The sequence below is a fragment of the Neophocaena asiaeorientalis genome, unplaced genomic scaffold (assembly GCF_003031525.2).
Source record: "Neophocaena asiaeorientalis asiaeorientalis breed wild unplaced genomic scaffold, Neophocaena_asiaeorientalis_V1.1 scaffold119, whole genome shotgun sequence".
Taxonomy (NCBI): Eukaryota; Metazoa; Chordata; class Mammalia; order Artiodactyla; family Phocoenidae; genus Neophocaena; species Neophocaena asiaeorientalis.
The window spans coordinates 9,736,781-9,751,130 of record NW_020175821.1 but is presented as its reverse complement, the minus strand read 5'-3'; the positions used below and the strand labels follow the sequence as shown (position 1 = coordinate 9,751,130).

Genomic DNA, 14,350 nt, shown 5'->3' with positions numbered 1-14,350 from the left:
AGTGGATGACTAGAAAATGGTACCATGGGTTTCTAATTCAGGCCAATGCTCTTTCTACTGCACCAGGCTGCATCTTATCCGGCAGGTGAGAAAGCTGAAAACAAGACTGAGCGACTTGCTCATGGTCACATGATGAGCTAATGGCTGAGAATTAACTTCTTGACTTATAATCTAATGATCTTCCTATTATCCCAGACTGCTGGGAATGAAAAGAAAAACACCTAGCTAAGAGCAAAAGTAAATGAGAAAAGGCTTCAGGGAAACCAAGCCTAAGACCTTTAAAAAGATAAAAATCTTCCTTGTCTCTTTGCTCTGGCATTCATTTGAACGCGACCCTGTCCTACATGCCACTGACATACATATGTCTGTGCTTGTGGATCACTGATCTACACGGGAGGGAGCAGGGTGAGGGAGAAGAGAGGGCTTCTGGGAGACGCAGCCATCACGGTGCACATCTGCGCTAGGATTAGCCCAGACTCTGCACGTGTGCCTGTGTTGTGTATGTTCACACAGAGAAATGACATATCAATCAGGTGGGCTCACTGGAAAATGTAACCATCTTCTGATTTAAAATTTAAAAAGATTCTGTAAGAAAAACTGAGCGTGGAGGGGTGATGGTTAATTGTGCGCCAACTTGGCTAGACTACAGTACTCGGTTATTTAATCAAACACCAATCTAAGTTTTGATGTGAAGGCATTTTGTAGATGTAATTAACATCTGCAATTAGTCGACTTTAAAGGGGATTACCCTTGATAATGTGGGTGGGCCTCCCCCAATCAGTTGAAAGCCTTAAGAATAAAAACTGAGGTTTCTTGGAGGAGAAAAAAAATCTACCTTAAGACAGCATTAATTCCTGAGTTTCCAGTTCATCTGAACCTACTGATTTCAGACTTGCCAGCCTCCCTAATTGCATGATCCAGTTCCTTAAAATAAATCCATATCCATCCATCCATCCATCCATCCACCCACCCACCTATCTAGAAAAAGGGAGAGATCCTATTGGTTCTGTTTCTCTGGAAAACCCTGACTGATATAAAGGTCTTTCCAGGACTACAAAGTACTGTGAGAACACTGGGCACACAGATCCACCTGACATACAGTTCATGAAAAGCAGAAAGCAACTGAAAATGCAGGAAGCAAAGTTTGGCTGAGGAGAGATGATGTTACATTCCACCCTGCAGGTGGGAAGCAGAGCAAACATTCCTCTCTGCCCCCAGGGCACAGCAGGCAGTTACAACAATCTCAGCACAGTCACAGCCGAAAGTGATGAGCTCGCTGTGCAACACAGGTCCAAGGACCTGTGAGTCCCTGTAGCAATAAAACGATAGCTGGGAGGACAGAACGCGCACTCAGATTTCTAGGAATTAACAACAAGGAAGGTGCGCTGGAGGTAGTAAAAGAACCTCCTCCATGAGGACTGACAATGACCTCAAGGCATCCTCCGTGTCCTGCTGAACACTGAAAGACAGTGTTCTGATCTGTTTCCCATTTTAAAAGTAAATGTGTCCTTTCAGATTTCTTCCTCACCATCCTTATCACCCTCACCACCATATCCCAGCAGTCCCATCCCCTAGACGACTTTGGGGTGCCAAACGGGAAGGTGCAGGGCAGACAGTCAACCTCACCTTGGCTTCTGAAGTGGGTTCCAAGAAGCACAGGCGATTCCCAAGTCCCTCAGCTGCCAGGCAGAACTTCCTCTGTTCCTTGTGAATGTTGGCGATGCACTGGAGGACCACTTCATCTTCCTGCCAGGGGAACAGAGACCCATGTGAGCAGTGAGGGGGCTACATCCCCACGCAGAGCCAAGCCCCCAGGGCACCTCGCTGTGCCTTTACCGGGTGTGCTGAGGGGCACATGTCTTTGAATATCAGATAAAGGAGACTTCGTTCTTCTCATGGCACAACCGAGCTCCTCCCTTGAGTTAGGACTCTCCTCAAATCTGGGGTGGCGTCAGAGAGAGCAAGTACATGGAACAGAGGTACTACTTAAATACCCAGCGTGAGCCTCACTTGTGAAATGTACAAACTGCCCACCATCCAAGCGAGCAGTTGGTTACAACACTTGAGTGAACGTGAAAGTAAACCTAAGCGATCTCACCAAAGAAACAATGAGGTGAGATGGAGGGAGACAGAGACAACAGCAGAGATCTGAGGGAGGTGGGATTTGTGGAGGGAAAGTCCATTTTATGTCAGGGAGAGAAGAGACGTGTGTTGTCGGGGGGAGGGGGTGCATGCAGTGATAACGCACCTGCCGGAGGTGACAGAGGAGGCTGTGGAGAGAGGCAGCAGATGGGTGTCAGACATATGGGAAAGGAAGACAGAAAGAAACCTGGAGGAGCCAGGCTGGAAGGAGATGCTGAAGGCCGAGTGGGGGAGCCACTCTGGATTCCCAAGGAGGCATCAGTCTCAAAAGCAGCCCTCCTCTAACTGCAGACACCTTGTTTGAATGGCAGTCCTCTGGTTGATGGTACAGAAATGAGGCTGACCTCCATTTACACTAATATGCTCACCTCGTGCTCAACCCTGCTCAACCCTGCCTGAGGCGGAGACGAAAACCTTCTCCTTACCAACAACTCCCTCCTTACTCCTCCCACCTGTCAGTCCACAAGCTCTCTCTCGGCTACCGCCTGACTTTGGGTTGCAAACATCAAAAAGATTTCCATGCATGGTGAAGTTAATGGACATATATACACTACAAAACGTAAGGTAGATAGCTAGTGGGAAGCGGCCGCATAGCACAGGGAGATCAGCTCGGTGCTTTGTGACCGCCTGGAGGGGTGGGATAGGGAGGGTGGGAAGGAGGGAGATGCAAGAGGGAAGAGATATGGGAACATATGTATAACTGATTCACTTTGTTATAAAGCAGAAACCAACACACCACTGTAAAGCAATTATACCCCAATAAAGATGTTAAAAAAAAAAAAAAAGAGTAACCAGAGAAGCACCAGGTAGAGCTTTCTCCTTAGCAATGGCTGTTCTGTTCCCCGTCTCACTCCCATGTCCCCGGTGTTAGTGTCTGTCCTGGAGTATTGGAAAGGCATACTAAATGGGCACGGTTTTTCTTCACCTGTGTCTACAGCATATGTGGTCATGTGGAAAAATGAAATCCTCTACTTGGTGGGAACATGAAGAGAGTCAATAGAACCAACCCCCAGAAAGATGGCTGTAGGTGCCCAGGGATTGGCTAGGGGCAGCAGGGAAATTCGAGAAGCCACAAACCACAGACATACGAGGCGCAGACTGAGGGAATAAAAAAAAGCTCCACACTTTCACTAGCACTGAAATGTCACTGTTCATCACTAAATTGAGTCAGTAATAAATTCAAGCCTCTGTGTCTAGTGAAGCCAGAATTCAGTCTTCGTTTGAACTGAGACAGAAGAAAACTCCAGAATACCACTATTCTCAAAATGTGGGCTCAGGGAAATCTCTGACAAGGATGAAGTTTTTCCCCGGGGGCAGTCTCCCCCAGATCCCACAGCAACCAGCGGTGATACCATCCTCCCTAAGGGGCACAGGCCGTGGGGGAGTACTCTGAGTTGATGGACGAGTGCTACAAAACAGTGGCCGTGGGCGTTCAGTGGTCTGTACTGCAAGAGGCAGTCCTCATAACGCATAATTTACCTGTCCAAAATGTCAAGAGGACCCCTGTTGAGAAATATCTAAATATCTCCCACCTACGCACCACTCCCCAGTGAAAACAGGAAAATCTGGAAATCACGGGAGTGGTTCTATGGACCAGACTTTTCACGAACTAGTGAAAGTCGACAGGGTTTTCTTTTCAATATGTGTCTTAGAGAATCTCTTTCCATGATCTCCTTTCCCATGCTCTTTCCACCCCAAAGTGCCCAAACCACCTTGCACTAGCTGCCTAGGGATCTTTGTCTTCTGAAATTGACCTGTGCTATAACTCACATCCTCACAACCTAGGCTGCCGATCAACTGATGAAATAAAAGAACTGCCCTGGGGACTTCCCTGGTGGCGCAGTGGTTAAGAATCCCCCTGCCAATGCAGGGTACACGGGTTCGAGCCCTGGTCTGGGAAGATCCCACGTGCCGCGGAGCAACTAAGCCCGCGAGCCACAACTACTGAGTCCGTGAGCCACAATTACTGCAGCCCGCGTGCCTAGAGCCTGTGCTCCACCACAGAGAGAAGCCACTGCAATGACGAGTAGCCCCCGCTCGTCGCAACTAGAGAAAGCCCGCACACAGCAACGAACACCCAACACAGCCAAAAAATAAATAAATAAATTTATTTCTTAAAAAAAAGAGAGAGAATTGCCCTGGCTCAGCAACCACTTCCTAAAGAGCACCCATGTACAGGTGCTGTCCAAGTCAGCACTGTGGGGGACACAGGTGGTGTGGGACTCTGGGTCAAACGCACCCTTCTCCAAACACTTTCGCATTTTTCCACATGCTGTCTGGAACCGTATGCTCCGTGCTGACCTGGCTACAGACACCATCTGGCGTGGCAGCCCGTACCTGCCTTCGCTCCAGACAGCAGCTATTATCTCCACAAACCTTCAATAAGACAGACATCTGGATCCTTGGAGTGCTTGACCCGGAAATCTCTGCGCCATTTGCAATCATAAGATGAGTTAATTTAACCCATCTCATGAATTCTCTCACTCCTTAGTGAAACACAGACCACAAGTCCCCCCCAGTTACCAGCCCTATCTAGTTTATTGATCCCTATACTGATGTATACTTTCTCCCCTCTTGTTATCTCACTTCCTTTCTCCCTTTGCTTTAAAGCAAACCTGGGAATTTCCACATAACTCCATTTCCAAGGAAGCCCCTTTAACTGAAGGTTGGAAATTCTTCCACATTTGTTATCTCCTCTCCCCAGAAGCTCATGCTCTCCTCACATCCAATGCCAACTCAGATCATTCCTCTTCTACTCAGGTACAAACACTCTTCTAGTTTGAGACACATGATAGGCAATCTCCACATCTTCTCTGGCAATCTATCAACAGACTAGTTACTTCTCCCACCACTTATCTGACTCTTAATGACAATCAGGAAATTTAATAAACATTTTTGTGTGATTTCACCACACACGTACTGACTACCTTCCAAGGGCACAGAATTCTTCCAGGCTACCGTGGAGTACACCAGGTTTTATAAGAGGAGATCTGTTAATACTGTCATGATGGAGCTGACAGCTGAAAGCCCAGCCCACAGCCTTTCTCTACTCTGCTTCAGCCATCATTTCAAGTAGCTTCAAGGTTCATGTGGACAATATATTCAAGAAGAACACCTAGACCTAATGACTGCTGCTCTGTTTTAGTAACACACTCTAATGAACATTCCCTGTCATAACCTAGAATGATTCCAATTCTAAAATCCAAAACTAGACCATCTCACTCTATAGATGCAATCTCCTCGCTTGCTTGCACTCTCATTCTCTTTCACTATTCTTGCTTTCCCCTTCATCAAGACGTCTAGTTCCAAGAGGGCACTGCCATCTCCATTATTTCCACCACCCCAGCAAGGAAAATGATTGATTTTTTGATAGAGAAAACAACACAACTTTGAAGTTTTGTTCTACTATAAATTTATGGGTTTTTTTTTTTTTTGGTAATGCATTCTCAGCTTGTTTGAATCTTTATTCACTGGAACCAGACCATAAAATGTGTCCTTTTTTGTAGGACTTAAGAGCAGATCCAACACAGTCAATATCAAATAACAATACCTTCCATCTGTAAGAGGGCACAATAGTCAGTAATGGTAAGACCTTTCAGACCCAGCCTCTGTCTTTAAGGGTGAGGGGTATGAATCCCCTAGGTCCCCAGGAAATAATCTCTGTAAGATCACATAAAGGTTTCTGGATTTCTACCAAATAAGTCAAAAGGTCTCTGCCTAGCTTTCTTTTTTTAAGAATTATTATTTATTTTATTTATTTATTTTTGGCTGCGTTGGGTCTTTGTTGCTGCGCGCGGGCTTTCTCTAGTTGCGGTGAGCGGGGCTACTCTTCCTTGCGGTGCACGGGCTTCTCATTGCGGTGGCTTCTTTTGTTGCAGAGCACAGGCTCCAGGCGCTGGGCTTCAGGAGTTGTGGCTCATGGGCTCTGGAGCGCAGGTTCAGTAGTTGTGGCACACGGGCTTAGTTGCTCCGCAGCATGTGGGGTCTTCCCGGACCAGGGCTCGAACCCATGTCCCCCGCATTGGCAGGCGGATTCTTAACCACTGCGCCACCAAGGAAGCCCTCTGTCTGGCTTTTAAAGCGTCCCTCCCCACCACTGTTGAGTTCTCCCTTTCACCTCTAACCTTATCTCTCCTCCATTCCTATTGCCTACTGCCTCCCAAATAAGTCTTGCTCGGCCTCCATGAAATGCTCCTTCTTGAAATCCCTCCATTCCTTCATTCGACTCTGTATTCTCCTAAGTTCTCCTACCTTTCCAATGGATCCTTCCCATGTTCCCTTTCTCCAGCTACCCCTAAATATAGGGATCGCCCAAGGATAGGTCTTTGTCATTTTCCCTTAGCAATCCCATCCATTCTTCAGGCTTCCAGTTTTATTCTGAGAAGTCGTTATGCCATCTGTACCTCCAACCTGAAGGCATCCCAAGGTCCCAAACCTCCACCTATTCCTAGGTTGATCCACAGACTTATCAACACCTCAAAGCAATATGTCCCAATGTATCAAAAGGCTTCCTTTTCCATCTGCTCTTATTTTATGTTTCCTGTGTTTGTTCATGACACATCCAACCCCTCTGCAGTCCACGCTCAGCATCATCACCCCCTGTCTATCTATGAGCCTCCTCTCCCTCCTGTCTTACAGCAAATGGGCCAGAGGAAGGAGAGACTGGAGTTCTAGAGCCCAGGACAAGGCTATAACAACACCCAGAACATTCTTCCTCTGGTCTGTTCCTGGAGGCATAGCTCCTACCTTATCATTTTCCTGCTGAAAATCCACTATGACTCTCTACACTATCCATAAAACAAATATAAATTTCTTGAACTAGCATATGAGGACCTTCACCTTCCAACTTATCTTCCCAAGTTCTTCCCTACAGACGTCCCTGGCCTTCTTTACCTCCATGCCCTTACTCATGCTGTCTCTAATTCTAAAGCTGCCATGATTTGCCCTATTTTTCCAAGTTCATAGATTCCCTAGCCTCCCACGCTTGGCTCAAATACCACATTCTTTATGAAGCCCAGGTCATGTCACCTCTCCTGCCGAACTTCCATAGCAATTATCACCTACTCTTGCACTACGATTGTCCATATGCATGTCTTATCCCCAGCTCCATGTTATATTTGGAAATGCCTCACGTTTGCTAATCTCTGATTGTGTAACAGGCGCTGTGCTTTACGCACAGTAACCCATTTAATCTTCGCATCAACATTACGATGTAGGTACTACTGTAATCTCTATTTGACAAATGAGAAGGCCCTGTGCAGAGCAGTTAAGCAACTTGCCTAAGGTCTCACGGTGGCAAGGGGTAGAGCCTGGTACCCAGTCCAGGCTCTATATCCATGGTCTCTCTCAGCTCCTCTCGGTTGACTTTGTACCCCTCGAGGGCAGGATCCCCATCTGGTTCAAGTTTACACCTATCAGGATACTCACAAACACGGCACCTTATACACACTATACACCCAGTTATAATTTGTTGAATGGGCGTGTTTTCACCTTGTAACCCCAGTTATTTACAAACTCTGCGAGAGCAGAAAACTGCTCCACCAGCCAAGCTGGGAACATAATGCGTTTGGTAAAATCACGTTGACTGATTGGGATATGGAATCCTATTAAAAGAAGAGATTTCTCTACTCTCATGTAACAATAGTTAGTGTAGAAAGGGTCACTGCTTCACTGATGGGTCAGAACTGAGTAATCTCATCAAAAGAGAACAGACGTTGACATAACGAAGTAATAGGGAATAAGCAATGATGAGGGAGTCCATTTCAAAATTTTTTAGTTTCTGTTGCTTAGTTATTATTATTACTGATAATAATAACCATTCACTCTATACCAGACACTCTGCTGAAATTTCCCCCCAGATTATTTAACACTCACATCAACACAACCATTCTAAGAATGAGGAGACCAAAGCTCTAAGGAATTAGCCAATTTTAATGAATGACCATTTAATGAATAGCCATTATGTGCCACCACGTTCCAAAATCTCAGTTCAATCCTTACAACCACCCTTGGATGGATACTAATACTCTCTCTATTTGTGGATAAAGCGGCTGAGGCATACAGAGGTTAATTAATAACACCGCACAGCGTGGAAGTGACAGATTCTGACCTTGAACCTAGGATTTCATGAATCAGGAGCCTGTCCTCTTTACCATGGTGCCAAATTGGCTCTCGACTCCAAGAGACTGACCTTAGCAATAGGTCTGAAACTTGTCTTCCAGACTCTAAGGCCCATGGTGATGGTGTCGATAAAAATAGATATATCCCAGCCCTCTCACGTGGCCATACAACTTATAAAGTAACCAAATCACAGAGCACAATGCCAGAGAGAACAGCCGGAGAACTAAAGAATAAAACCAGATTTCCCTGTGTCCCATGACTATAACAATGGAAGGAGTGACCATCATCCCCAAACTTGTAGCAGAGGGGAGAAAAAGATTAAAATCCAAGGTATATCATATATCAGCATCCCTCCAAGCTATGTGGTTCACGAGCACCAGCTGCTCCCGTCATGGCTTGAGCCTGTGCTGGTGTTGACTGATTGTCCCTGAACAAGAATATACAGCCTTCAGCTCTCTTTGCTGAGATTCACAGGTCGCCTCTGACAAAGTAAAGTTCTTTCTGTACTCTGCTAGCTAAAGAACTTTGAACTTGAAAATGAACGGGGTTTGCCTATTCTATCCCTACTGCTCCTTTCTTACCCCCTGCCTCCCAGCCCAAGGACTGGAGTGTCCGTTTTCGCCATCTCGGAGTTGATGGCCAGAGGCACCTTGGCTCTCCCTCTTCTCTCTGGGTCATTCGCAAAGGACTCTTTGGGACAAAACAAAATGGCTGACAGCCCTATTTGAGGTAGATTATTAGGCAGCTGATGACAGCCCCATAGTGAGCTGTGCACATCACAGGTACAGAGAAGCGCGGGAGCACGTGGGACAGAGTGCAGTCCAGCAGATTTCATGGTCCACGTTTAAGTGCAGATATGACTGCAGAGGACAATCCATAACCATTTATTGCTTTAAAAAGGAATATGTGGCCTAGCTACTCATCTTGAACATCAGGCACTATTTTGGGAACTGATACAGTTAGAGCTACGTGCTAAATATATACAGACATGGGTAACAGCTCATTCTAAGGCTTTACCCCAAAGCATCTCTTAAATGAAAAGTAAGTGGGCTATTGGGATGACGAGACCATCCGCAGATGATTTCACAAGGATTAATGGCACTGGCGGTCTGCTGTACATTCTAAGTGTCAATCATTTTAACTATTTGCTTCCTTAGCGTTGAAGCTCCTTAGGCGCGGGGGCCTCTCGTTTCCCCGTGAATCCTCAGTGCCTGGCACTGAGTAGAAAAGCACAAATATTTGTGAATTTAATGAAAGAATCATATATTTTGAAAACAACTCATAATATTAACAAAATATTTATGTATAAAAATTGCACCATAAAGAGACTTCTGTATTTTCTTACTTGCAGGGTCTAGAATGCCACCATGGAAATCGTTGGGATATATAAAAGGCTCTATGATACCCTGTTCGCTTCCACCATGGCCCTATGAGACCTACAAATATTCTTAATCCCATTTAAAAAATTATGAAGCTAAAGGTGATGACTGAGGGAGGAGATTAACTAGCCTGATGTCCAGCTCTAGAGGCTGACATTACGTTGTGCCCCTAAGGATAACACTTCTAGGGGTGTGCCGTTGCTATTGTCTGTTTTGGTTTTAGTGTGATTATACCTTTGGAACTCGTTGTTTTTCCAATCTGTCAAAACTTAGGAATGGCTCCTATCTCTGGTTCCTTACTACTCATTGGTTGCTGTGAAATGCAATAAAATGGAAATGACAGGATCCCAAGAGACAAAGGTGATATAGTTTACCATTCCTCCCTTTTCGAAATACTCTCATCATTTGGTTCATAGGGTAGACTTTCTCTTGCTTTTTGCTCCTATTCACTAGCAGCTCCTTCTCCGGCTCCTTGGCTGGCTTAGCCTGTGTAATGCTGGAGTTGTGCTCCCAGACTATTCCTCAGACTTCTTTTCTTTATCTGAACTCCCCTCCCTGGTCATCTCATTTGGTTTCATGGCTTTAAAACCCATAGGTAGTCATTAATATTAATGACTCTCAAATTTGTATCACCAGCTTAAACTTCTCCTCTGAGCTCCAGACTTGTATCTCCAACTGCCTAATATGCCCAATTCCTAATCATCTCCCCTGTACGTTCCTCCTGTGATCTATCTCAGGACATGGCAACTCCATTCTTTAGATGCTCAGGCAAAAGAAGAACCTTTAAGTCATACTGATTCCTCTTTTTTCTCACCTCACTTTCACACCAGCAACAAATCCCACCCAATTCTACCTTCAAAATACATCTGATTGGACCATCTTGCATCCTCTTCACCACCACCACCCGGTCATGCCATCGCCTCTTGTCACCATTACTGCAATCACCTCTGAACTTATTCCCCACTCGTATCTCTTTTCGACACAGTAGGCAGAGGAAGGCTTTTAACTGAGATCATGTCTCTCCACTACTCAGAACTCGCCAGTGGCTTTCTGTCTTACTCAGGAAAAAGGCAGAATTCTCACTGTGGCCTACGAGGTCCTAAAAATAGGCCCACCTGCCCGTGATCCCTCTTCTATCACTCTTTTTGTTTGCTTACTTTCAGCTGCACTGGCCTCCTTCTAGGAGCTCAAATTTTTGAAGCATGTTCCTTCCCGCAACCCTTTGCGCTGGCTGTTCTCTTTGCCCAGAATGTTCTTCCCCAGATCCCTGCAGGGCTCCTTTCCTCACTTCTTTTAGGTGTCTGCTCAGTGTCAGTTTATCAGAGAGGCCTTCCCAGGCCTCTCTGATAATATAAAATTACAATCCCATTCCCACTCTGCACCCCCCATTTTGCTCAATCTTCCTTCTTTCTGCACTAGCACTTACCGCCTAAGAACGTGTGCTTGTTTGTTTCTTATCTCTTTCCTCCTTCATTAGAACGTAACCTCCACGAATACTGTTTTGCTCACCACTGTATCTCCAATGGCCAGAACAGTGCCTGGTACAGGTGGGCACTCAGCCACCAAATAAAAGACTAGTGGTTTTATTTCCTATTAAATACAGTGCCCTCCAAAACGGATGAATTCATCACACCCTTTTACTCCTTTACAGGAAGCGTCCAAACATTCCTCGGTTTCGGCTAGAATTGCTTATGTTAAGGGCTGACAGACAAAAGAAGCAACCCACAGCCTACAACCCTCTGGCCCTCTCTGCTCCAGCAACCGAAAGAAGTGTCCTGTTTCCTCTTTATAACTTTTCCCATCGCCGAGAAGGCTGAATTTGAAGTCTGATGATAAAATCGACTCAGCCTCCTCCATGGCTTGGTCCCTTTGGAACTTGCAGAGAAGAAGGCAAAGAGGAAAGCCTTCCCTGAATTTATTAGGGAGATTCGCAGGCACTAGGGTTCCCATATGCAATTAAGTCCCTCTCAGAGAGAACATGCTGCTATGTGACATGGAAGAATGCAGTGACCTATGACATCTTCTCCTAGAAATAATGGTCAATTTATTTAAATTTTCGATTCTCACAGGATAGAAAAATAATGATCTAGTTGGTACCAAGGGAATTTCAGGCCCCACAGGAAGGGTTTTGCTTTGTTTTAATAAAATTATTTGTAACTTGATATTTTGAATCCTTCTCCCCTACACCAGTGACCACACCTGGGAGCATACACACACCCCTTTGCTTTCTTTCTTCTTTAGCCACATCAGCCTGGATGAAGAGCGAGTGAGCGAGTGGGAAAAAGCTAGAACACTAAAACAAATCATGACGTTAGATGTCTAACCTAAGAGGGAGCAAGGGTCGATAATAGTGGTGGCAGGGAAGTCTCTGGATCTAACATTGCTCTGAACCTAATTTTAAAAAGGTGGGAATGTAAACTGATGCAGCCACTATGGAACAGTATGGAGGTTCCTTAAAAAACTAAAAAGAGAGCTACTGTATGATCCTTCAATCCCACTGCTGGGCATATATCCAGAGAAAACCATAATTCAAAAAGAGACATGCACCCCAATGTTCATAGCAGCACTATAGCTAAGACATGGAAGCAGCCTAAGTGTCCATCAACAGAGGAATGGATAAAGAAGATGTGATACATATATACAATGGGATATTACTCAGCCATAAAAAAGAATGAAGTAATGCCATTGGAAGCAACAGCATGGACTTAGAGACTTTCATACTAAGTGAAGTAAGTCAGAGAAAGACAAATGTCATATGATATCACTTATATGTGGAGTCTAAAAAAATGATAAAAATGAACTTATTCACAAAACAGAAACAGACTCACAGACTTAGAAAACAAACTTATGGTTACCAAAGTGAAAAGGGAGTGGGGAGGGATAAATTAGAAGTTTGGGATTGACATATACACACTACTATATATAAAACAGATAAACAACAAGGACCTACTGTATAGCACAGAGAACTCTATTCCATATTCTATTCTGTAATAACCTATATGAGAAAAGAATCTGAAAAAGAATAGATACATGTATAGGTAGAAATGAATCACTTTGCTGTACACTGGAAACTAACACAATATTGTAAGTCAACTATACTCCAATATAAAATTAAAAAATTTTTTAATTTAAAAAAAAAGGGGGTTTGACCAGCGCACTTCAACTTCCCGTGTTTGTATTATAACAGCTGATGGGTTTGCACACCTTCTCCATCTTGATACACCCTGAGCACCGTAACCCCAGAAAGGCACAGAGTATCCAATTCTGATTCTACCAACAGCACTACTGAGAGACCTTGATGAATTGTGCAACGATACCTGCGTGTTTATGTTATCAGATCTATCCTTTAGGTCAATTTCCTTTGCTTTTGTCATTGGTTCTGGGATCTGTGGCTTCTGACTTAAGGCATAATGCCTTCCCCTACGCCATGCAATTCACCCTTGACAGCCAACCCCTTTTAAGTCAAATCTTCTAACAATCCCTGCGCTCAGGGGAGTGGGTCACAGGGCCATCTGTTTCTGTTTCTGGGACATAAACTAACTTTTGAGTTTCTCTTTACTAGCATAAGGCGGTGCCTCAGACAGGGAGCTGTCTGAAATTTTCCCCTTTAAGATTTGTAGAAAAAGCAAACAAAACTCAAGTATCCTACATGTAAGATACACTTGAATACTCTGTGTGTGTCCATAATCACTCCAACTTACTGACAGATGTTGTATCTGAAAGCAAGAACAAAGCATCCAGCAATTTCCACACACAATCTAATAGCTGGGGAACACTGTTGCTTTTTTGAAAAGGATGCTTGATGAAGCCAGTAGGTTATAATGGAATTTATGTGCTGACATTTAGATGGCTAAGTCTTTGAAAATAGATCACTTAAAGGAAAAGAAGCGTTTTCATAGTTTAATGGTGCATAAAGCCCTATGAACTGTCCAGGACTAGTTTCTTTAAAAAGTTATCCATGTCTTCCAGCTTACATACAATCATTCAAGAAATATCTGTGTGCCTACTGACGCACCAGATTCTGTTTCATGGCCTGGAGTGAAAGGCAAGGCATCTGCCCTCCTGGAGCCCCCAATCTAAGTGGCTGACTATATCCTCATATAGATTGGCTCAAATGGGCTTTCTGTGGTAGTGGTTTGCAGAGAGGATAATATAATTGAGGACGAGAGGAATCTGAGTAAGACAAAAGAACCCAGGAATATTTGAGATACTTCTCCCTCCTCCCTGACGCCTTTTCTGTCCAGGCTGAGCTCCTGTGTATGGGCTTCTATCAGAGAACGTACCCCTTTTGGATTTCTTATTGAAATCCCCTCTCACCAGATTTTTTTTCCTGCTTGGAAGGCAAGGATTACATCTGCTCATCTCCACCTTGTTTGTGTGGTATCCCTAACACCTACCACGTGGCCAACATGCCACAGAGGCTTGTTGAATGAAAATCATGAAGGTGAGAAGAAACAGTGGGTCAGAACGGTTGGTCAAATCGGAGTAAAAAGCTGTAGGCCACGAGTACCTAAAAGTCAGGAATCAAAACCAGACACTGTCGGGGATCATAAGGCACACCTCACGAAGAGACGGAGGACCCACGAAAGCCAAGCCAAGCTGAGCCGAGCCTGTTCCTACTAACAGGGATTCACTCTGACACATCCTCCTGGGGCAGGACTCAGTGTTTAGTTCTCAGAGTCTAGTCTGGGGTTAAAAGTTGGCTCCTG

At 44.8% G+C, this 14,350-nt stretch overlaps 1 protein-coding gene across 1 annotated transcript in view; it reads right to left on the bottom strand.

Moving 5' to 3' along the window:
• Positions 1-14,350, bottom strand: part of RYR3 (ryanodine receptor 3) — a 381,491-nt gene that overhangs the window by 356,909 nt on the left and 10,232 nt on the right. Inside the window, exon 2 of the mRNA XM_024732458.1 lies at positions 1,627-1,746. Coding sequence (XP_024588226.1) covers positions 1,627-1,746 — 120 coding nt within the window. The remainder of the gene's footprint in view (positions 1-1,626; positions 1,747-14,350) is intronic.